Below are 24,089 nucleotides of genomic sequence, written 5' to 3'. Positions count from 1 at the left end.
ACGTGCAGCTCAAGATATATTCTCTACAGATCTTGATATTCTATGGCGTTTGCTGAACAATCAAACACACCAGTCAAGCGCATGTTTGATTTGATAATTTATTGTTATCACCTTTACTGTTTGATGTGAAGCTAAATGGCACAACACAGCTGGGCTGCGTTGGCTCTGTTTCGCATGCAACGACAACTCGATTTCTGCATACAGCTAAGCTTTTTTTTCTTTCTTTTTTGACGAAAACGAAGCTCAACCATCGAAAGCACTCAAGCAGGTGGATAATTCACCAGAATGGTGAATGATGAAGCAGAAAACCAATGATCCGGGTGGAAACGTCTCTGTATCTATACTTTCGGCTTGCGGATTTCTGCGCAGCTGATTTGATTAAAAACTAAAAAAAAAAAAAAAAAAATCTAAGCAGAGATGCTGTTTTCTGCACTACCCTCTTCGAATGCTCTCTGATCGCGTTATATCGCCTGTACAGCTGACCACCATTGCACTTCGCCTTTCATTCATTTTGACGCCACTGGTACACGGGCTATCGTATCGCACCAGCGCCATCTATACGCCACAGGACCACTCGGATACTTCGTCTTCACCGCAAAACAGCAGCTGCGCGCGCTTACTGAAAGTCACTGCGAAGTGTATAGCTCTTCAGTCCAGGTGCCTTTCACCGATGAAGCGATTCAAAACGTGCCGAACAACGTGTCACAACCTAATCGGAATGGCCTGTTCATTGCGGCTTAGCTGAAACGTGCAACAGTGTGAGATCGAAGAAATGCCCTCGAAGTATACAGCCGTCATCAATAGAACTTTGAACACCTATGTTTTTTTTGTTTTTGTTTTTCAGACGCCCGTAGGGGCTACATAAACACAGATGCCCTTCATAAATGTGTCCAATGAGACTAAATGTCTTACAGGGACATCTATTGTTATGTGTCAAGTTCCTAGATTTGAACCCATGCGTCGCGAGCTATATATATATATATATATATATATATATATATATATATATATCGTAGTTACAAGAAAAAAAACCCTGTCCTATTTCATATTGATGACGACTGTGCACGCGAGCAGGACAGGATGCCTTCGGTCACACGACACAATGCCTGCCTTACCAAATAGTATACGGGGCACTAAAGAGGATTATTACGTTAAGCCGTATTAGTAAATTACGCTTCTTAGGTAGCCAATCGGGCCACTCTTAATGTAAGAGGAGGGGGTTGGGTGGGCCAGAAAAAGACGCCACCGCAAAAGACGGGCGGTGAGGCTGCCCTGAAGTTCCTGACTTAACTCACCGTGATGTCATGGGTGTTCACAGCGTCTACTCGAGTCTATAGTTTATCGTTGTTTATTCATTACGAAGGATCACGAAGCGAGGAGTCAAACTAGCAAGTTTCTAGAATTTTTTGTCCAGTGCTAAATCAGCCAGCAGTGCGAGATTATACTTTTGAAATCCGCGACTTCACACTGACGTATACCAGCGCTGAGGTTTGAACGCGAAATGCACGAAAGGAGAGCGTATACCTTTCATTTTGTTCGACAACCAACTTTTTTTTTCCGCGTCACATTGATGGAAACGGAGTATTGAAAGAGTACTTTATTAGTGTGCACCGATTTAGTGTTGGTTTCTAGTGTCCCTTCGAGAGTGATGTTTCCTGACAGGTCAACGATGCGCAATGAACTTTCGATTGAAATGGAATATTTTTCATCTTTTGTTTGAGAGAAAAAAAAAAAGAGCAGAGAAATCACAAAGTGAGTTTGATTATTATTCGCCACCGAATAACCAAAAAAAAAAAAAAGAAAGTACGTTATAAAGAAAAGTTCCTAATGTCATTTGCTGTTGGGTTTAAAGCTGGGAGAGGGTGTTGTGAGAACGGTTGAGTTCCCCTAAAATATGAACGAGACGAATAAAAGCACGAGAAAACAATTGCATGCTGTTTCGTTTTCTTTCTCCAGCTTTTCTATACAATTGCGTGAGGTAGTAAACTAAATAATGGGCAGTTTAAATAACGGAAAGGATGGTAGCGGAGTGAAGTGATTCTTATGATTTTAACGTTCTGGGTAGCTTTCGAAGAGAGCTTGGAGCGATTTCTTTGGTTACAAAGAAAACGCAATGCATCATTCAAAACCCGCAAGGTTAATTTCGTGTCAAGACATTGTTGTGCATCTTGAAGGGTTTCGGCTCGTCTGCCAAGTAAAACGTTACCAACGAGGTGACGTCAGACGAGGTAGTAACGCTAAGTCACTTGTTCAAATATCATCAGAACAAGTCTTCGGTACCTTTCTCAGGACGTAATATTTCATATTGCGCATTTGTACTGTATATTGTATCTGTATCTACAAAGGTTTTGCAGTTTCTGCAGCCCGCACCATCATTTTAGCAACAAAACGACGTAGGAGTGATCCGGAGTAAGCTGCAGATTTTCCCTCTCTCTCTCTCTCTTTCTTTCTGTCTTCATTGATTTATTTAAGATAATCCTGAATTGGCTGAGGGGACACGGCTAGAGGCAAACATTAACTTTATCTGCTACACCATGGAACTTGAGTTCAAGGATCGTGTATAACAGAGAGAACACGCTAAATGTACGTAACCATGACTCTCTTTGTTGCGTTGGCGGTCATTTCGCAACTACAACGTAAATATTTGCGCAGGTGGTACGGAGAAAAATCCTAACACAGGGCGCAGTCGCGCGGAGTTCATGCACGTAGGAGAAAATGGATAGCGTACACGAAGACATTAATCATCAGAGGTTGAAGCTTCCGATTGACCCTTTAATTAGTTGATAATTAAGAAGCGTTATTTTAAGAGTGCCATTCGCCTTGATGCTCTCAGGTAGATCATATCGTTTGTCGGTATATATATATATATATATATATATATATATATATATATATATATATATATATATGGTTCTCGCCTACGAGATCGTTACCCGTTCGAGCTCTAAACCACCGGAAAGAACGAACGCGTTTAGAATAGAGAGCGATGGGGAAAGGGGGTGGAAGGGAAATGTGCTTAGCACACCTGAACCCTGGAGTGTTCAAATCAGCATAAGAAATGAGGGTTGATACGAATTTTTTTCAAGACCTTCGCGGTGTTATTGGAAGTTACTCGCTGAATGCTTGCTGCTGGATCTTAAAAACGTGTCTCCTAGCGAGTCTAGGTCTGCTTATATATACCACCAATAATCAGCAAAACTTTGGTTCTGCGATCATCCTATAAGCAACTACTACAGATTGCGTCCAGAGCGGACCATAACGTAAAAGCCACCTGCCTTCCAGGGATGCATTTTTTTTTTTTTTTTTTTTTTTTTTTTTGTGGCGAGATGCTAAATGTGTATAAGAGTGCGAAATGAACCCACCGAACAACGCGACCCGACCGCGCGGAGTTCATGTAGAGATTAGCAAAGATTTTGCTATATGGAAGTTCACCGAACACCGTATTCACCGCGATACCGAAAATCGCGCCCTAAACTTTGCTACTGCGCCCCTCCTGGTTTTCCCTTTGTTGTATCCTGTCCTACACTATAGTACATCGCATGAACAGGTAGAACCCATTCGAATCTCGGAACACCTGCCCTGCTTTAAGACTGCCAGATTGTTCCTCTCCTTGGGCCGAAGTTCAAGAAAGCATCGAGGTCTATAGAATTGAGAGGTCTATAGCCAGCTAATGCAGTTCGAAATCATGATCCTTGCGCTTATCGTTGCTCGAACAACTCGCAGAAGTTCTCTTAACATCTGACAACCCCGAGCGACCCGATCGCGATTTCAAGCGACCCGATCGCGACTCCACGCTTTAGCCACTTCGTCTCTCTATGATTACCGGAGCTCACTGTATTTTGATGCACTCCTGTTTTCAGTGTTTTCGATCCCATTTGATTACTACCACGTCTGCTACATCGCACTTAAATCACTGTTTCTCTCTCTCTCTTTATTTCCTTTTTCCATTTCTCTACATTCCTTTCTTTCCCTATCTCGCATGTAATGCCTCGACCATACCCTCAATATAACATCAACGGTGATAAAGGTTAACAATCAAACAGCGTAGTTAAACCTAGAAAGCCGGGCAAACCCTTTGCATCGAACCACTCTCGAACAACGAAGACGTATACACACACGCGCACGCACGCGCGTGCGAAGCAGGCAAGCATGCAGCGTAGGAGAAATAAACAGACAGAGAGCGCACTCACTTGAGGAACGACATCATGGCCATGCTGGAGTCGTACTCCTGGCTGGTATCCGAGTCGTTTTCCTGCGGCGGCGGAGGCGGCACCCGGGGTCCCGCCAGCGACGGGTACCGGTGCGGCGGCGCCTCGGCGGGCGAGTGGGCGGCGGCCGCCAGCATCAGTGGCAGCGGCTGCTCCTCGTACAGACTGCGCGGCTGGTCGACGTGGAAGAAGACGTCGGCCGCCGCGTGGTGCAGGCTCGGGTTGGGAATGGCCACCGACGTGTTCAGAGACACAGGGACCAGAGGCGGCGGCGCAAAGCCCGCGCTGCCGCCGCCGCCCGGCGACTCCTTGGACGAGGGGCTGCCGGGCTCGCGGCCAACCAACCGCGTGTCCGTGACCTTGTGCCTCTTCTTCTTGGTCGGCACCACCAGCGACATGGCCTCGGTCTGCTCGGGAATCACCGGCTCCGAGAACGGTGGCGTGTGCCGGCTCTTGAGCGGCGTCGACGAGGCGCTCGGGTAGAAGGCGCGCTCCGCGGGGCCGCCGCCGGGCGAGCCCCGGTGGCCGTTCAGACGGTTCCGGTCCAGGACCTTGGTACGCGGGGACTTGCGGTCCAGCATCTGCGTCAGCATGCTGCGCTGGTCGTCGCGGCACGGCGGCGCGCCGTCCAGCCTCCGGGCCACCGTTGTCGGCGCGGGGGGAGGGTGCTGGGCAGCGGCTGCGGCGGCGGCTGCAGCCGCAGCGGCATTTGCCGCTGCCGCCAGGCCGTCGGGGGCTTGGCGCACGAACCGACAGAACACGTTGTCTATCACACGCGGTATGACGTACGCAATCTCGGACTTTATGGTGGTCACCAACCGCTCCATGTCCTGAGGAAACACCATGGGCGGAGGTCTCACAATGCACGTCTGGCGAGGGCCGTCTACGGCGGCGGCGGAGAGGCGCGAGTGGCGGTAGTCGTCCGGCGGAGTCCCCGGCGGGCTGACCATGTGAGCGTCGCCGCGCACGGGAGGCTTGACGTCCCGCAGCGGCGAGGAGCGCGGCGCGTCCGTGGACAGCTCCGAAGGGGGCGTCGTCATTTCCCGGCAGTCGTCGTCGTTGTTGTTGTTATTGTTGCTCAGCCGGCCGCCGGCGGCGGTCGAGTCATCGGACGCGGCGCCGTCCTCCATCTCGTCGTCTTCGTCCTCGCTCCGCATCTCGTCGTAGCGTTGCTGCATGGTGGCCACCTCGGTCTTGAGCCTCAGCAGCTCCTGGCGGAACGAGTCGCGGTCGGCCACCACGCGGTTCCGGAGCCGCAGCTCGTCGTCGGCGGCGCCCGACAGCGCCTGCTGGGGTTGGTACAGCTTGCGCTTCTTGCACCCGTTGACCGCCGGCGCAGAGGCGCTGGCCGGTGTCTCTCCGTTGCTGCCGCCTCGGCGCATGTTGGACACGATGCTCTCGACGCGCGCCTTCTTCGCGTCCGTCTCATCGTCCGAGGCGCCCCGCGCGCTGCCGGCTCCGTCCGCAGCGGCGGCGGCCGCCATCTCTTCGTCGTCGTCGTCGTCACCGACGTCTTCCTCACGGTCGTCGTCGTCCTCCTCCTCGTCGGCCGACGCGGCGTCTTCGTCGTCCTCCTCCTCGGCTCCGCGGCGTCCCTGCAGGATGTCGCGGAGCAGGCCGCCGCGCTCAGCCTGCTGCTGCTCCAGGTGGTCGTCGCCGCTCATGAAGCCATTGCGCAGCGGCGGAGGGGGCGAGCGCAGGTCGAGCGACGACGGCGTTCCGTTCGAAGGGGGGGCCACGACGGCGGGTACTCGTGCTTCTCCGGCGTCGACGCGCGGGAGCCGCGACGACGTCGTGTTTCTCTTGGCCTTCGCGCGTGCGAAACTGAGTTGGCCCTCGGCGGCCGAGTCTTCCTCCGATGACATCACGCCAAGACGAAGGCTTCCGATTGGACCGGCGGGCGCTGGAGAGGGGAGGAAGAGGAGGGCCCCGCCGCCGCCTCAGGAGCAGCTACGCCGAGCAGCAGCAGCAGCGCCGACGGCAGCGCGGCATTCGTGTGTCACACTTGGCCGAACCTGCGCACGCCGAGAGAAGGGAGAGGGTGAGGGGGACAGCTGGCGACGCCAAGGAACGCCACAAAGAACGCTGCCGCCGCCGCCGGGGAGAGCGCGCGGCGCGCACCGCTACGCCACAATGGGCCCGGCTGCGGCAGATGGGACGGCCCGCCACTGGCGCTTTCTTTTCCTTTTGCCGGGCTTCTCTCTCTGCCTGTTTTGCTTTCTTTAATCGGCAAGGGGGAAATCAGCCCCCCCCTTCGTATTCGAGGAGGGGGTCCGTCCAGAGTACGCTACAAGAGAGGGAGCTCGTTTCCTTCATCTAGGAAGGGGGGAGAAGGTAGCCACCGGGCGAGAATCCCCCCACCGCGAAACGCGTGCGCGGAGAGCGCGTGCGAGACACGTGGAGAGTGCGTCCCCGTTAGAACTGCAACCCCCCTCATCTGTCCGCCCCATTCCAGTCCTACCTCCTACCCCCTCGTCTTACCCCCTCCCTGTCCGGGGCCCACGCGCGAGGAGAACGAGCAGTTGTAGTAGTAGAGTAAGAAGTAACGCGGCCCCCGCGAACGTATACTTACGCTCTCCCAACGATACTAAAGTAGAGAAGCCTTTCACTCTCCCTGCCGGGACAAACGATGGCGGCTAGACCACGAGGAGCCGTACACCACGCGTGCGCTACGTTCACCTTCTCCTTTCGCTGCATAATCTCGAGCGAGAAGCAAATGCGAGAGCGATCCGGGAAAAAAAAAAAGCGACGCAGGAAAGAGCAGCGGCAACGTGCAATACGCGCAAACCTCGCGACGCGAGTTCGTGCGTCTGTGCCGGCGTCAGGAGGAGGGAGCCACGGGTTTCGGCAGCGCGAAGCGTGGTTCTCTTTCTTTCTTTTTTCCCCCTCTTTTCATTTTTTTTCTTTCTCTCGCGGCGACAACATCGACCTCGGCGTGCGAACTTCCCGGAATCGCGACGTCGCCCTTGCTTGCGACCGCGAACCAGGGAGAGATCGGCGGCGCGGGCCCGAGCGCCGTGCGTAGCCGCTTCTTTCTCTGATACTGCGAAACATCATCGCCGGCGCTCGAGCGAGTCGGCGCGAGGGAGTCCCGAGGGATCCGCCGCGGCAAAAAAACATCCTGCGCCGTACAAGCCCATTGTCATCCACATCGTTGCGTTGCCGAAACACCGTTTGTTTCCTTGTTCTTTTTGTTTTGGTTTGGTTTCAGGGGTGCCCGCGCGGTTGTGTGTGCTTTCGCGAGAGCACGTCCTTGGCAGCCGACTAGTAAGTCCTTGCATGCGCTCTCGGTGGTAGGCAATGAACCGAGGGTCGCTTGCTGGTGTGTATTGGGAAAAGAGGGGAGAGGGGGGGGGGGGACCTCAACGAGCCCGCACAGCAATGACGCGTCGCCGGTGGAAAACAAAGCGCACGCCGTAGGAAAGCGATTTCACGGCCCAGCAAACCCTCTCCCGCCTCTATGAACAAGCTCCATAAACATACCTTGCCCGAGGCAGATGATGCGCTGCGTGGCTTGCGGCAAAATTCCTCGAGCTATGATATATTGCCCACAGCGCGAGAAGAACGGGACTATAAGGTTAAGGGAAAACGCGACACGTAGGCGCCGACTTGCAACTCGAGTCGTGTGTTCCCTTAATTCTTAGTCCCGTTCTCGCGTTGTTTGAAACAGGATGACCTCGAACCAACAAGCCTGGCTAATCACAACATTTTGATATGGTGCACACTCGAGCAGGACCCAGGGCGCCTCGACAGCAGCGCCGCGGCGGCACTACATCGAAGCACCCTAAGACCCAGTGGTGCACAGCGCCACCACTCGACTGAAGAAGACACTGCGTTTCAATAACGCTCCTCGGCGATTGTTCCAAGTGAGGAGTTGCTCGAGATACGCATGTTCACTACAGTGCTTGCCGAGCAGACGCCAAGAACTCGTTCAGTTCCCGGCGCACCCCGACCGAGACTTCGTTGTCACGCCCGGGAGTCGAACGCGCGACCTCGAGCTCTATTTCAGAGCTTGATTTTCTTTTTATCACTAGCGGATTGCTGAAGAACGATGTGAGAGGGAGTTCCGATGTAAACGAAAGGCATAACTTGATCGTAAGAACGTATCTCTCAGTTCAGCGGCGAAGCCAAGAAATGTTTTTCAAGTGAAGGGGCTAAATCTGAGTTTCTGGGATAACGTGTTCCCGGGGCTTCTAGCGTGTAATGTTAAGGTTGGCAGAGAGTGAGGCATACTAAAGACTAAGCAATTACGACTTCATGAATGTGCGAACAGCATCAAAGAGAAGGGAACTTAGACTGTATCATCTCTCGGTTGCGGTGAGGGATGGAATGCTTAGGATGGGAGAGCTCTCCGATAGAACACGAACAGTGACGATCCCAATACAGGCTTTTAATTACGTTAGGCTCAAGTAAAATGGAAGCACAACCCAGAGTGCAGCTTCATACGGCATCCACCGGCAGTAATATGGCAAGTGTAGCGCGTCTCATTAACCGTTGGGCCATGCTTGTCATTATACTTAACACCCGCACGTTTACCCATCGCAGAGAGTTCACAGCGCATATATGTGCGCGTCGGCAGTGCGTCGTTCGCACCGCTTTGCTCGTATCAGCCTTCCTCCACTTCCCGTTCCCTCCCCTCCAACTTGTTTATGGTACCACTCCAGCAGTTTAATGGCAACGTCACCACGTCTGCGCATATGTTGAACACCTGCAGGGTGTGCGTGTGTTTCGCATCATTCAAGAACAACACAGAAAGTGTTAGCCTGCGCATATATACAGTTCAACGCTCGGCGCCAACGAGACGGCACCATGGATACACAAACCCGACCCCCGCGCACATATGCGGCCACTGTAAGTTGGTCTCCGGTGTTCGTGGAAGGCACGTAACACCTGCTCGGCACGATTCGGTCGGCGTTCTGAAGTAATAGGGCGGGCGCTGTATTTAAAACTACGGCACCATCAGAATGACGCCGGGGTCAAACCGGCTACCTTGCTTACGCTCGGGATTTCGAATCACCTTAGCAAAGACGTAACCACATTTTACTATACATCGTAGTATCAAGCATACACGAAAACTCCGTTATAGGCGTCCCAGATTTATTTTCTTTCTTCTTTTGCGAATCAGTGCGCAAGCTCTCCAACTTGCAAGAATATTCGCATACAGCAATGTTCTTAATTTTGAACTCGGCGATTTGTAAACACAAACGCAGGACTCCGGCTCCGCTGCTTCTTACATACGGTCCTTCCCGTGGCTCTCTCCGGCTGGCAAGTGTCAGTACAGACTCGACCCTAGCTAGCGAAAGTCGTCATAAAAAAAAAAATGTCTTTCCTCGTTTGTCTTGTTTCCCATTAAACGAGATTTCTATCGATACGCAATTCAATATCGAGCACAACTGGCTAGGTATGTTTTTTTACATCCTTTCGTTTTTTTTTTTTTTTTTTTTTTTTTTTTCCTTTCTGCACTTTACACTTTCGCCGGCGCCACGGGAGCCCACTGTCGGCCAGACGTCGTGGCCGCAACCGCAACCAGAACCCTCTCCTCAAACACCTCCCTGCCCCCCTACCCCCCCCCCCCCTTTCCCGTTCTCTAGAACTCTATCAATCCCTCTCGAAAGGACCTAGGAGAGACCGACTGCTACGGGGCTCTCTCGTATAGGAAACGTAAAGCAAGCAAGGTGGGCTAGAATGAAAGGAGAGGGGAGGGTGGGGTGTCTGCCTCGCAAAGCGCAAATGAAAAATCGCGCAGCCAGCCAGTCGGCGGGGTTTTCTTTCTTTAAGTACGCGAGAGAGAGAGAGAGGGCAGCTAGCTCGCCATATAGCAGGGTTCGAGCTGCCGGCCACAAGGTGGATGGGCTGCATGCGTGCGCGACACGGCAAAAAGGCGACACCACCGGTTTCCGTTCGTTTCTTTTGCTGGGTCGCGGTGCCTGTTCGGTAACGCGCGTATTGCGCTGAACAAAAGAGATAAAAAGGAACTGAAAAGTAAAAGAGATGCGAGTAAAGTCGGACATTCGTATAGGAGTCGGGGAAAGGGGGCGCAGATGCGATTCCGGGAAATAACGAGAAAAAAGAAAGAGAGAAAAATGAAAAACCCAGGCACATCATAGTCGTCGTCGGCCCCGTTTTTGCATTGTCAAGACGGCAACCGGTGTGTTACGGATAAAAGTAAGAAACAAGGAAAGAAAAGTGTGACTGCGAGCAACGCGGATGTTACCTGGTTGTATTATTCCTAACAAAAAGTTTGGGTAGACTTACGTAGACGGTGCGCGAAAAAAAAAAAAAAAAGGTAGCTCTATAGCCTTCTATAATGTCTATATAGAGAATGCGTTTGATAGCCTGTGGAATTCTGGACCTACGGTTTTGTTGAGTGTGGCATACAGAGTGCATAAAACCGTGTTGCAGCTTCGGGCATTCGATATTAGACGCCCAGTGATCTAACGGAACGAAATTCATCGTCAGCCAGGGAGTTCTGTGTCAGTTTTGCGATCGCACGTGACCTCGGTTTCATCCGAGTTGAGCTCATTATCGGCGTGTCTTTTGCTTAGGTGAAGTAAGCATTTGTATCCTATTATGGTAGTGGTAGCAGCAATTTCATTACGGCCTGAAGAAACAATCGCAAAGCGCTCAATGTGTTGCGCAAAGCGATGCAAAGTAGTGAAAATTTTATCAAAGCTAAGAGGCATGAATGATGTAACACAGTGTTTTATCTACGTGGCGAACTTTCATCTGTGTTTTCCTAGATGTATATAGCAATAAAGAGAGCAAAGAGCGGCATAAGTAAAGTATCTTCATTGTGGAAATCAAAATTTCTTTCTCCATGCACAAAATCAGTGCATGCGCGCGCAGCATTTAAGGCAATGTCGTGTCATTGTATGAATGTTTGTTAAAAATTATTAGAACGCATTGACAGAAGGGTGCAAAATTGAAAATCTATTTGCCTTTGGCCACCGGTTTACGTAATAAAACATTTTACAGCCCTCTGAAGCAACGGGTTTTAATAGAATTCGTCTGCACTGATAGACTTCATTTTGTATTCATAGACTATTCTCATTTACTGGAAGTGTGAACGGTAATCTTTTACAGATTATATGTATGTTCCACAAAAAAAACAAAAAAACTAATCTAATGAACACTTCCACAAGAGATGCATTCAGTCTGTCTTGTGTACATTTGGTAAACGCGCTTTGTGCCTCAGCGAATTGGAACATGTGTTCAAAACAGACCCCATGAATTTGCAATTTCGACGGGAGTGAAGCCCTAAAATGCTCGGGCTATTATATTTAGGTACACGTCAAAGAACTCCGGTGGTCAAAATTAATCCGGAGTCCCACGCTAAGAGAGGCCACCTAATAAGATCGTGGTTTCAACCCGTAAAACCATAGAATTTGTTATTTTCTTTTCACACAAAATAGCGGCTTTCAACAACAACAGAATTCTGTAAGACACGCATTCGGCATGTCCGATGGGTCAACCTCTCGGAAAACTCACGCATGATATCCGACCGCATCTCACCAAAAAGGTAAATCCGAAGTAACAATAGAAAGTCAATAGAAACACAATAGTTTTCTATAGCGACTTTTGTAAAGAGTTTGCAATGAGTTCGCGAACGCACAAGCCATTCTTGGGGTGCCGACACGAGCGCGCGGATACCGCAATGCTTGCGCTCCCTGAGCGAGGACGCTTAAACAAACCGAATAGGAAGTCCGGCCGAAGGAAACTTCCGGCCGCCAGTACTCGCGACCTTTCCGCTGCGTGCGTTTAAGCGCGCCGATCCCCCGCCGTCCGCTTCCCTTCCTTATTTATTTTACTCCTTTTTTTTCTGCTCTTTCACCCAGTCGAAGCGGTGCACCGATTGTTCGACGTCGCTTCCTGGCTGGTCCCTTCACCACTCTATGCGTGAACTCTTCACCGGCAGTCGCGAATGCCGACTGATCCTCGCCGCTACTTCCGCGTCCTTTAAAAAATGTGCCGTTTACTTGTTATTGATTTTCTGTTAACACTTCCTCGCGACTTCGTTGTGCTTTCGCGTGAAAAGTCTATTGAGTTTCAATGAGGGTCTTCTGAGGGGTGACACGCGAGCTGGCCCTCACGGAGTCATTGACCAGACAGCTATGCACACAGAAGGACGTTGTAGCGGGCTCGCTTGTTTTATGCCGTAATGCCTCCTCCTCCTCTCCCTAAAATCGCACGTGCTCGGAACTCAGTGCGGTGGGACCAAACTTCTTCGGCCTCTGGATGGTCTGCGTGTGGGATTTTTTTTTCGTGTCACAGCGAATAACAGAGAGATTAGGTGTCTGACTCAGTGAAGGCCTATTGTGGTCTTTAGTACAGGTCATTGGCAAAAACCTACACTATTCAACTGAATCTCAAGAAAAAGTTTACTTCTGTCAGGATAAAAAAGTCAATTGAAACACTACATAATTTCTATAACGACATTGTAAGGGCGGTATATGCGTCTAACTTGTGTTTGACCAACGAATACTCCCGTGTATGAGTTCGAATCCGGCTCGTCTCATTTTTCCGACTAGATTTGTCGCTTAGAAATGAATACTGATGAAAACTTAGTAAGTTGGACATGCAATTTTCAATTACATAGTCAGCGTTCGCCGGGCTCTGAGCTGCGCTCGAAACTGAGCTGACAGCGCTCAGCGACGCCTGCAGCCGCAGAGGCTCGTGTGCTTGCGTTAGTGCGTTGCTTATCGGTTGACGAAATCATTCGCTTCGACTCCACACTATACTCCGTAACGGAAGCTTGCTCTGTTTCTCAATAATACGGCATTAGATAGGATGCTATACGATTCGCGCTGTGTCACGCGAGGCTGTGCGAGAGAGCGAGCAAGACGACGGACGTCAATGCAAAGAGTGGGCAGATGATAACGTGTTGTAAGGACGTGTGCAGATTGCCTTGCGCCCATCTTTAGCCTCTATACAGCCCGTGACACATTATGTTGGTGCACAATATGATTCATTGTTGTTGCAGGTGTGCAAAGCATTCCGCTCGGAATGAGTCACGCAAAATGTGCTCTATCTCCTTCGTTGTCTAATGTATACTTACTGGCCCTTTGCGCCCTTCAGCAACGATCAAAGAACAAAACGCAAGTTTTCCTTTTCAGTGTGAGTTACTTGAGCCGCACTGCAGTCTACACTAATCGCCTGTTCAAAAACTAATAAAAGTGAACCTCGCTCTTTTCTTATCGCCGTTCGTCAAACTCGAGACAATGCAATTGCTCCAGCCCGTGGAGCTCTTCTGGAAAATTATCCTCCGTAGCCGGTTTACCGTTTCACTCGTATCGGCTACGGCCTGTGTACGGCTTCGCGAAGCAAAGCCTATTCACTGTAAGGGCCAACGCTGCAGAGCACGCTTCTTGTACAGCTCACACCCACAGCGTCACACGTAGATTATACTGCGACACACAAGTACGGCCACAAGTATAATTACTACCCCTGTGCAACACGCGAACGTAAGGTGTAGTAGTTCTCACCTCTCAACAAGATTATAGCGATCGGGAAAAGAGATACGGCACTTCTCCGCTACGCATTACATTGTGAAACAGAGTATATATGGTCAGAACAAGGCTCAATTACCACCCCGGTGACTGTGCGACGCACGAAGTGTACTTGCTATACTTCTCAACGAGATTGCGATTGGGAAAGAGAGAGGGAACTTCTCTCTCCCTCGCCCCCAGTATTCCCCTTGCACCTTCGCAGTTCCTTGCCAGGGCTAGCAGGCGTCAAACAAAAGGTACCTGCCGGAAAGGGAGGGCGTGTGTGTGTGTGAGTGTGTTTGTGTGAGTGTGTTTGTGTGAGTGAGCGAGTGAGTGAGTGAGTGAGTGAGTGAGTGAGTGAGTGGGCGCAGGTTGGGAGGTGGGGGTCGCGGCAAGAGCAAAATCGGGCCGCGGTGGCGCCGAGTGAAACCGCCGAGCAAGAGTTGTACAAGGCTGGGGAAAGAGGCGGATGCGCATTGTTCTAAGCGCTGATAAACCATCGTCCTCGCCAGCGCGTTGCCGTCTTTTACTTGTACTTTTCTTTTTTGTGTGTTTTTCTTTTCGTTTCGTTTCCTTTGCCATCGCGCAGCTGGCTGCCTCTGCCGTGCTCCGCGATGCCTGCAGCGGCGCGACAACAGCCACCTCGAGGACTTTGACGAAACCTGCGGGGCACCGTGTTCCGCTTTGGAAGTCGCAAAACCGCTTATAATCCACCAAACGGTCTAATACAGTGACGGGCACTCAACTACCTCCTAAAATCCCACGCAACCAAAATCGCAAAGCGTCTGCTTGTAATATACGCATGGAAAAAGTTCATTGAAGTTCTACAGAGTTTCTACATAATGGTCTTGAAGATATATGGGTGAAGCTGGGTTGAGGAACTTACCTGGCAGTCTGATCTTTCTAAAAAGACTAATAATAAGGCAAAAGACCTAATAGTTTGTCCAAGATTGTGAAATAATACTGCGATAGTTTGATGAAATGCGAATGTTTGGATCCCCACTAGTTTCTGTAGAGATGAGTAGTTTAGCAGGTGAAGACCGAGTTGAGAAGCAAGCCTGACACTGCCTAACGGTCTTCCATGGCGATGAGACTAATCCGTCGACAACTGAATCATTCGGACGGGACAATATGTGCTGATGTATCGACTAAAGTGATCGAACTATCATAAAGGTTGATTTAGTTTCGATTGACAGTCTGCTGACTTGATTTGGCGCATTGTCTCCTGAAACTCCGTTGAAAGCCAGGTCAGACATCAGGTCAGTTTTATTAGGTGTCAGCTTACGACGAGAAACTGGGCTGGTTAGTTCAGAGTTTTTAGCAGGTTAGGAATTGGAATGGGAATGCTCGAACACCACGTTGTGATGGCGGTTGGCACCAGCATGCCGGCTGCTACATGTAGAAGACAAACACCTGCTGAACGTTTTCCAAGTCCGAGAGAGGAAATGAAACGACATAAGTACACTGAAATAGAAGAACGAAAGAAAAATGATGTCGACCGCCTTTTTTTCTCTCTCTCTTCTCTCTTTTTTTCTTTTATTCCGCAGTGAGAAACGAGACATAGGCTCTCCGTCAACGTCAACTTCACTCTCGACGCCGCAAGCCCACACGAGACGCTTTCACAACAGTCTTTTCGCTTTGCCTCGCAGGGACACAGACGTACGCGGCCGGACGCTCAATTTGGAAGAGACCGCGCAATCAATCTCGACTCATTTAGAGTCCGCGCGGCACATCAAATGACAGAATAAAACGAAACATCAAGAACATCGGGACAGAGCCATACAGCCACTCGCCGTAGACACATATATACAGGCTGCTGCAGTGTCTGAAAAGCCTCGGCCCCGCCGCCGTCGAGAATGAAGGGAGATAAGTCGTCGCGCCGTTCATTTTTTTTTTAATTTCATTTTTTTTGTGTTTTATTATTCTCCCGGTAATAGAGTCCCCTAACTCTACAAGTGCTTCCAAATCCTCCTCGCCTGTGTGTTCCGTTCCATCCGTCGTACCCGTGCGATATCGCATCGCAGGTGTCTCAATCGTAAAGGCGGTCGCCCGTTCCCGGCGCATGACGCTGACTCCGCAGCTCGGCGTCCTGCGACGTGTGTAGCGCGGCAAACACCACGAGCACACCGGATGCCGAGCACTTGCTTGGCATGTGTCAAAGACGCTCCGCGCAGGGAACGAGACCAGACAAAGAGAGAGAGAGAGAGAGCGCGCTGCGACGCAGCTTCGTATAGAGGTACAGAAAGAAAAGAGAGTGAAAGTGAAAGAAAAAGTATGGAACACTCCGAAGAGTGAGCAACTTCGTAGAGGTAGATAGACAGATGAACAGACAGTCAGGCATAGATCGAGATAGATAGATAGATAGATAGATAGATAGATAGATAGATAGATAGATAGATAGATAGATAGATAGATAGATAGATAGATAGATAGATAGATAGATAGATAGATAGATAGTGAATCAAAGAAAGAAGGGAACACTCCGAAGAGTGAGCAGCAAGTCTATCCTTGCACGAAAGAGACAGTTCCTGTGGCAGGTCCGTCGCCCAGATGTTTTGCCGCGACATGAGCTCTGCATCATGGATCCAACTCTCTCTCTCTCTCTCTCTCTATCTCGCTCTCTTTCTAAGCACGCGCGTAGGCGTAATTGCACTTGCGTCGGTCGTGTAGCAGAACGTTCGGGGAGGACTGCGCGTCCCTTGATTGGAAAATTCTTTTCGGGCTCTCGCGGTCGTTTCGCAGCAGACATTCGCTTTCGGCTCGGGCACCGCGGCGAGGAGAAATAAAGAAAGAAAGAAAGAAAAAAGAAGAAAATGCGAAAAAGGGACGCGTTGCGCTTGGCCAACAAAAGAACTGTCGGGGATGGCCGCATGTCGTGACATTTAATTCCAGAAAGTGATCAAGCAAGGGATTCCTAGATTGCACGGTATACCTGTACACTGCTGCTTAGGGAATGCTATACGGGCGTGCATGTTTCACCCCCCCCCCCAACCCTTGCTGTAGACTTTGCCGCCACGAAGCGCTGACGGCCGACTTTCGAGGAAAAGAAAGTGAGAGAAGCGCCGGGGAGAGGGGTGTTTTGCGCGGAATGACTCTTTTTTTACTCCTTTTTTTGGTATAGGACTCGGGTAATTGGGCTGTCGCTTTGATCCCGGGTACAGCGATCGGATATTGCATCAAGTCTTGCATGCGTTAGGCGTATCGAGTGAAGTGACTGAGCTGGCCCAGCGCTCAATAATAAACTAGTAATTTAGTGTCTCGTCATAATTATCGTCATCATCAGCCTGTTTATGACCAATGCAGGCCGAAGGCCAATCCCGGCGACGCTCATCTGCCCCGTGTCCCTTACATAGATCTTTTTTTTTTGTCATTTTGTAGGTTCAAGAGCGAGTCTCTACACCCGCCAATAGACTTTAGAAAAGCTATCGGATGTCTCTATACTTCTCGGTGGGTTAACCGGCTTCATCCTATAGCCTGCACGTTTCCTTGTATCACCAGTCTATGCAATCAATCCGGCGTACTGTACACCACTACATTTCACGAGTCATCACCGCTAACAGTTGTTAATAACGTAATCAACTTACTGTGGACCAATATATGAAAGGTCACTCCTTTTCCGTACTTTCAGCACACATATATTAAGGACGGTCGTCGGAATTCTTAGTACCCATCGGCGTTCTACGTTTTCTGCTGAATGCGCAGAGAGCACTGAGCGAAATTTCATGTCCCTGCGCACAAGTCACTTGACCTGACACAGCTGTACGCACTAGCTTCGTTGAAATACTTATGCATGACATTCAGTTGCATCTCAAACGAAATTTTATCAAAGGCAATGAAAACTCTACAAGAAGACAACGTAAAGTTTATGATGGCGGACTTCTCCCGGAGCTTAATCAATTGATGAGAAAAGCAAGATACAAAGCGAGCATTAAAACATTATCGTCCGTCTGTCGTCACACAATCTTTCATTGTCGAAAAAAAAAAGGCAGGGCTAATTTCTTCTCGGTGCTTTAGACAGGTAAAATGCTTGCTTGAGCCGAGGTAATGGTATGCATCGCAGTTAATGCGAAAACGACGCAGGACTGTCATTATTCAAATGCGGAAGGCTTGAAGAAAGCCGTATAGGAACCGCACGCTATAGTGTTCTTTTTCTTTAGCCGACGTTCAGAATCTCGTCCTTATCAATAATTTACCCGAACCAAAAGTGAAGGGGTAGTACAAAACGAAGTCCGGGGGGCCAATATTCAAAGACACCCAACCATGGTTCGTCTCTGAATATAACATAAGACGACCAAGAAAATGTACCTGATGTTGCGCGATATCGCCAGTAATTAACTGCTAATAGGAGTCCATACCGCGGAACATTGAAATGGCCTGCCCTCTCTGGCCTTGCGGTGGAGTCGCGATTGACTTGGCGTACGTACGTCCATAAATAAAACGCAGTCGGGAATGGTGTTTTTGTTGCTGGGGCATCTGTTTTTACAGAAGGCCAACAACGGTCACGAGAGACAGAAGAGGCGGGAAACGGCGAATGCTGGGATAAGATCTAATGCAGCTGCGGCTTAGGGGTTCTGAAGTCTGGAAGATTGAGTTCGAAGACAACAAGCGCGGAACGAAGAAAAACAAAAAGAAGAAAGATTAGCCCGTCCATATTGGGAAACGTGCTGCATGTATGCTTTCGAACGTTACTACAAAGCCGGATTTTAGAGTTTGAACAATTAATATTTGATAAAACGTACTTCCTTCCCGTCTCATGTTTGCGTTTGTCTTAGCAATCACATTTACAAAACCAATGCATCACACTCAATTGCATTTCAATATAAAGTCAATTGTACTTCAATAAAATGTCTACTGAATCCTACCGATACGCAATATATACCTAGTATAAGCTGATCTGCAGTGTTCGTGCTAATTTTCCACTTAAAGAATTAGAGATGAAATATCGTTCTAATACAAAACTTTGAGAGTAATAATAAAAAGAGATTCAAGCGGGCATTTATCTATGACCTTCAGATGCAATTACTACCGCCATCGCTTATACCACGCCTGCAGTCGGCCTTACGGCTCTAAGACGTAACTCTCACTGGCGCAGCGGCTCCGAAGGCACAGCGACTTCGGCCGGCAAGGCCAGGCCCTGCTAGGTCTGTTTCTCCCTCCCTCTCTCTTTGTCTCACAGACAAAGGGAACGTGTATCGTCTTACGAAAGCGCGTCTCGGGATGCAGCCCGTATATCCCTCCTCGCGAGACCCCGAGCATTCACACGTTCGCGGCGCTGTGAGAAAAGAAGAAGAAAGAAGCGAAAGAAGGCCAGTTCATTCTTCTCGACTGTGTCTGGCCGTGTCACTTAAGAAGACAGCGCGATGCGGCGGCGACGGTGTCCGCTTGCTGACTGCCTGGAGAACGCTTCCATCGCGCCAGTGCTGACTGGGAAGACAATCGGGGCCTCGATGCCGAGGCTCGCCCGACGACGACGACGACCAGACAAGCTGCCAACCTCTGTGGTTGCATCTCGGATCGCCTCTCTCTTCTTCCAAGCTCCGTCTTCGAGTGAATCACGAGGCTCACCGTCTCGCGTAACGTTTTGGCGTTCGCTGTTGACGCGACTGCTTGCCCCCAGAAACAAGGATTCAGAAGGCCTTTCTGGTGGAAGGCGGTAGTAGTAGTAGTAGTAGTAGTAGTAGTAGTAGTAGTAGTAGTAGTAGTAGTAGTAGTAGTAGTAGTAGTAGTAGTAGTAGTAGTAGTAGTAGTTAGTATTAGTAGTAGTAGCAGTAGTAGAGTAGTAGTAATAGCAGCAGAGCAGAAGTAGTAGCAGTAGTTGTAATAGCAGCAGATGAGTAGCAGCAGTAGTACGTAGTAGCAGTTGGTTGTTGTAATAGCAACAGAGTAGTAGTAGCGAGTACTAGTAGTAGTAGTAGTTAGTATTAGTAGTAGAAGTTAGTAGCAGTAGTAGAGTAGTAGTAATAGCAGCAGAGCAGAAGTAGTAGCAGTAGTTGTAATAGCAGCAGATCAGTAGTAGCAGTAGTAGTAGCAGTTGGTTGTTGTAATAGCAACAGAGTAGTAGCTAGTAGTAGCAGTAGTAGTAGAAGTAGTAGTAGTAGTAGTAGTAGTAGTAGTAGTAGTAGTAGTAGTAGTAGTAGTAGTAGTAGTAGTAGTAGTAGTAGTAGCTGTTTTTGTTGCGCTTGTCGTTGCCTTTGTAGCCGTAATAGCAGCTAGAGTAGTATAGCTGTACAAGCGGTAGTAGCAGTAATCGCAGCAGTGAAATAAAAGCAGCGTCAGTAGCCCATCCGTCTTTTGGCTCCGCGAGTCCATCGTGTATATCGATAACGGCATATGTCTCGTTGGAGGCTGAACTGAGAGAATAGAAGTGCTGCATAAGCGATTCGTAATACCAGCTAAGTTTGGCTACTGTATTCTTGGGAGTAAGTTGTTGTTGACAGTCGATTAGCTCAAGAAGTTTGACTACCGGGTCATAAACATGAATAGTTTGTTAACACCTACTAGCCCAAGAAGTTTGCAGACCAGATCCTCATCGCTGAATCATCATTAATAGCTCAGATTTGTTTCACGAACCCTATCTGTTTTTTTTTTTCGAAGTACCATCAAAGAAAGATATACAGTGCCTTAAAACCATCCAATGCATCTTTATCGAGGTCTCTCATCAAAAAACTTATTTCGCTGCGTTCGTTGAGCATCTCTCGGCATCATTTGTACCTTTCAAACTCTCCAAAATGGCCGCAGAAGCTTCTTCCACCGATATCGCCACATTTTCGCGCGGTTGTCAAGGAAAGAGAAGGAGAAACATGTGACTAACTCGTCCGATACGTGAGCGGTTCGGCCTTCGATCGTCAACAGAAGCGTAAGAAAGTTTTATGCAAGGCTTGCGCGAGCAACGTGTAGAACAAACACAAGGAGATGCAACGCCGAGCAACTCGTACATCAAAGATGGCGTATACATGTGTGGCCTATAGTTCTCACACCCTTTTGAATGTTCTCGGAGTTTGGCTTGCCACGCCCGAAATCCATTCAAGACTTAGCGAGAGTTTCACTATATCCAGGCGCAATTCCTTCGCTGTACCCGAGTTTTTCTGCAAACATTTCACTTTATCCGAACTTAGTATACTTCTATACTCTTCGCGTTATCCAACACGGTTCCTGTACGCGACGCCGCGGCTCCGCTCCGTATATACGACACTGCCGTGCTTTACCAAGCGCGCCACCACCACGCAAAAAACCGCGTTGTGGAACACCCCGTAGTGGAACACCCCATTTTGGAACAATCGCGTTGTAGAACAACAGCAAGGGTTAACAGCACTACGTGGCCCACGTGTTCATTATCGTACTGAAAGCAGCTCGGCGAAGACTGCACATAACCAACTCTGCTGCACTCGGATCTTCTTTCGCGTCGAATCTCGTAGCCCGGTTCTGTGCAGCTTTTTGCAAAGGCATATATAATGGCAAGGCGTTCCAAAAGCGCGAACCAGGCCATGGGCGGCACCGCTGAGAGAGAAAGACGGACGCGTTCGCGACAAGCGTGCACGTTCGCGAAAAGTACGCCGAGCGCATGGATTATTTAGGCAGGTATAGCTGTATAGCGCGCCGCGCCGTACTGCCGTAACCAAGCGGCAGAAAGCCGCAGACGCTCGCGACGGTGGTAGAAAACAATGCGATCCGCGAGCAAATCGGGTTCTTTCCCGTGGTTGCTATATCGTATATACCATCGCCGCTGCTGTTGTTGCTGCTTGTTTGCTCGCGATGCGCGGGGGTTTGATTATGCATTCCGGCCGCAGCCAACCGACCAAAAACCCCATCGGTTCTCGGCGGGTCATAACGAAGGGTCGCGTCGCCGGTATTCATGAGCCGAGCGTTGTGTGTTTGTGCGTATGCGGTGCAGCGGCGTTTTCGACGAAGACTATAGAAGGAGAGGACGTGTGCGGACGAGACAGTTGTACACGAGGATTCTGTCTCTCGCTCGATGAGATTCGGCGGAACGTTTTGTTAAGGGCATGTCGAGGACTACATAGTTCAGCTTCGACGGAGCACTCGGCTTTGCGTGAATTAATTTACACGGACGAGACACACCTACGTATCGAGGTCTCTCCGTGAGAGATTCAGTATAGCGAAGTTCGGTATTGTGAGATTCGGATTACGTTCGGTAGCGAGAGTCGATGAGATTCGTTCAGTGTATTCCTAGCAGCGTGTCGAGCTGAGTGTTTGTTGATAGCCACGACAGGGCGTTATGATGTGAGTCACCGAGACTGTGTACCGGTCAGACACCTTACAAGAAGCCTGTTGATTAGATTATTGATGCACACGTCGTCGATAATGTTTTGGGCTCTGAGAAGATTACACAGTGCACCTACGAAAGCCTACCGACGAGACAACTGTGCGGGCCGCCTCTGCTGAGATTCGATGGAACGTTAAATGATAGCGCGTCGAGAATTTGTTCAGCTTCGGCAGAACACGCTATGGCTTCGCGTGAACAACAGCTGTATAGGCGAGACACCTGCACGGTGTATCTCGATGCGATTATGTGGAATGCTATAATTAAGCGTGTGCTCAGTTGAGTCATTGTTGAGAGAGCCACGTCAGAGCAGTTTGTGGTGCGTAAGTTAGACTTTACACGCGATAGAGCCATTCGAAAACTCGCGACGAGATTCGATGGAGCGTTAGCTAATAGGCGGCCGATAATTCGCAAACTCGAGCAGGATCGAAAGTGTCGGTATTTGTCAAGAACATGCCATATAAGAGCAGCCTCGGCTAAGTTGGCAGCGAATGAACTTACATACGACTCCTAATTAAGATGTCGAAAAAAAATGTCGCTTCTTTTTTGTTTGTTGCTGTGTTTTCCAGTAGGACTGGCACCCTTTACGCGATGTTTCTTTAACGCGATTTCGTTTTCAAACACAGACAACAGGCACCACCACGAGCTTAAATAACGACCCTCCCCACCTCCTCTAAATGAAGTGTACTCAAGCGTAATTCTGACTGCGGTAACGCCACCCAGTGCACTAACGCGCAAAAGAGGAACCGTGCCACCACGTTGTCAAAACTCAACAGGCGGTCCGCGCACGCGCTCCAGCACAAATTTCGCAACTCACTTCACATCATGTTTAAGGATCCAATCCAACCTCAGGACGTTCTCGCTGCAGTTTAGCGAATCCTTTCAATGTACTACATACAGACTAGAAGTCGACCACAGTCACCGTATATCGGCATCGTGTTGTTCATCGAACGAAAAAAAAAAAAAAAAAAAAGCAACACAAAGACAGGCGCACCAGTTTGGTTCACATAGTGTGACACCGGTCAAACAAACGAAGCACACTCGTAACCTGGCTTGACGTGTGCGCACACATGCGTGCGGGTATAGTATATGTATATATATGCCACACCGTTCACGTGTTGCTCATATTTTTTTTGTATTACTACTTTCGACGAAAGCGCGAATGTAGCCAAACTGCTTCCGCATCCGATGCTCGCTCGCGTCGGAAACGCTTCCGCCCGCCTCCCACTGCGAAACAGGACTAACCAAAACAAGGCAGCAGCAACACCAAGAAAAAAAAAAAAAAAGAAACTCCCGACTCCAATCCTAACGCCACTGCACACGCCGCTCTCCTCCACGAAAAACGCGACAGCCTATAGTGCATCGGATTGGCTTTCTAATTCGAGTTGACGGCGATCAACTAACTAATCTGAGTTTTTCTTTTCTATATTCTTTTAGGCCAGCCAGGCTCTCACGAGATCCGGGGAGATATAAGAAAAGCTTCGAACGGAACTCTTCTTCCGCCCAGGATATAAAATGTCCCCCTGTGTGAACAGTCGGTCTACGCCCGAAGGAAGTTCGCTCGCGCGACCAGTTGGAAGCGGAACTGCTTCTCCCTCTTTTTTTGGATGTTTTCCCGCGCATTCTCTCCAGGAGGGGGGGGGGGGGGGGGGGACGTCGCGCCAGCTAGCGTGTCCAGTCACAGCACCGCGCTACTTACACGCTCGGCTTAGCGTTAGTTGCGTGCAGTGCTGACGAATCTTACACGAGCTATAGGTGAGACCAGTCGTCCTACACGTAGACGCGTTGCCCGTAGAGTTTCAAAAAAAAAAAAAAAAAAAGATGCGCAGGAAGTTATAAAATGGCGCTGGTGACCTACGGGAGCTCCAAGTGCGGCTTTTTTTTTTTTTTTTTGTTGAGCCAGCATACACTGTAGACCGATTGAAGCCCTTAAGGTTGTAAGTTGTGAGGCACCCTTAAGGCACCTTTTGTGTGAGGCACCTTTTTACGGATGTAAGGGTGTGAGGCACCTTTAAGGACAACTAATGGTGTAAATCGGTTTACAGGGCGGCAATGATAGATATGATAATACGTGGGTGTGGCTAAACTTGTCTTCCTGGCTTCCGAAACGGCTTT

General features: G+C 49.5%; 1 protein-coding gene across 2 annotated transcripts in view; it reads right to left on the bottom strand.

The window, feature by feature from the left end:
* LOC119457881 (homeobox protein prospero) overlaps positions 1-24,089 on the bottom strand; it is a 188,123-nt gene that overhangs the window by 33,057 nt on the left and 130,977 nt on the right. For both annotated transcript variants that reach the window (XM_037719645.2, XM_049670505.1), the window contains one exon: positions 4,191-6,223. In XM_037719645.2, the coding sequence (XP_037575573.1) occupies positions 4,191-6,073 (1,883 nt within the window). In that variant the 5' untranslated portion in view covers positions 6,074-6,223. The remainder of the gene's footprint in view (positions 1-4,190; positions 6,224-24,089) is intronic.

This window comes from Dermacentor silvarum, chromosome 7, assembly GCF_013339745.2.
Source record: "Dermacentor silvarum isolate Dsil-2018 chromosome 7, BIME_Dsil_1.4, whole genome shotgun sequence".
Lineage (NCBI taxonomy): Eukaryota > Metazoa > Arthropoda > Arachnida > Ixodida > Ixodidae > Dermacentor > Dermacentor silvarum.
Note: the sequence above shows the minus strand (reverse complement) of the source record. Positions and strands in the feature narration are given on the sequence as shown.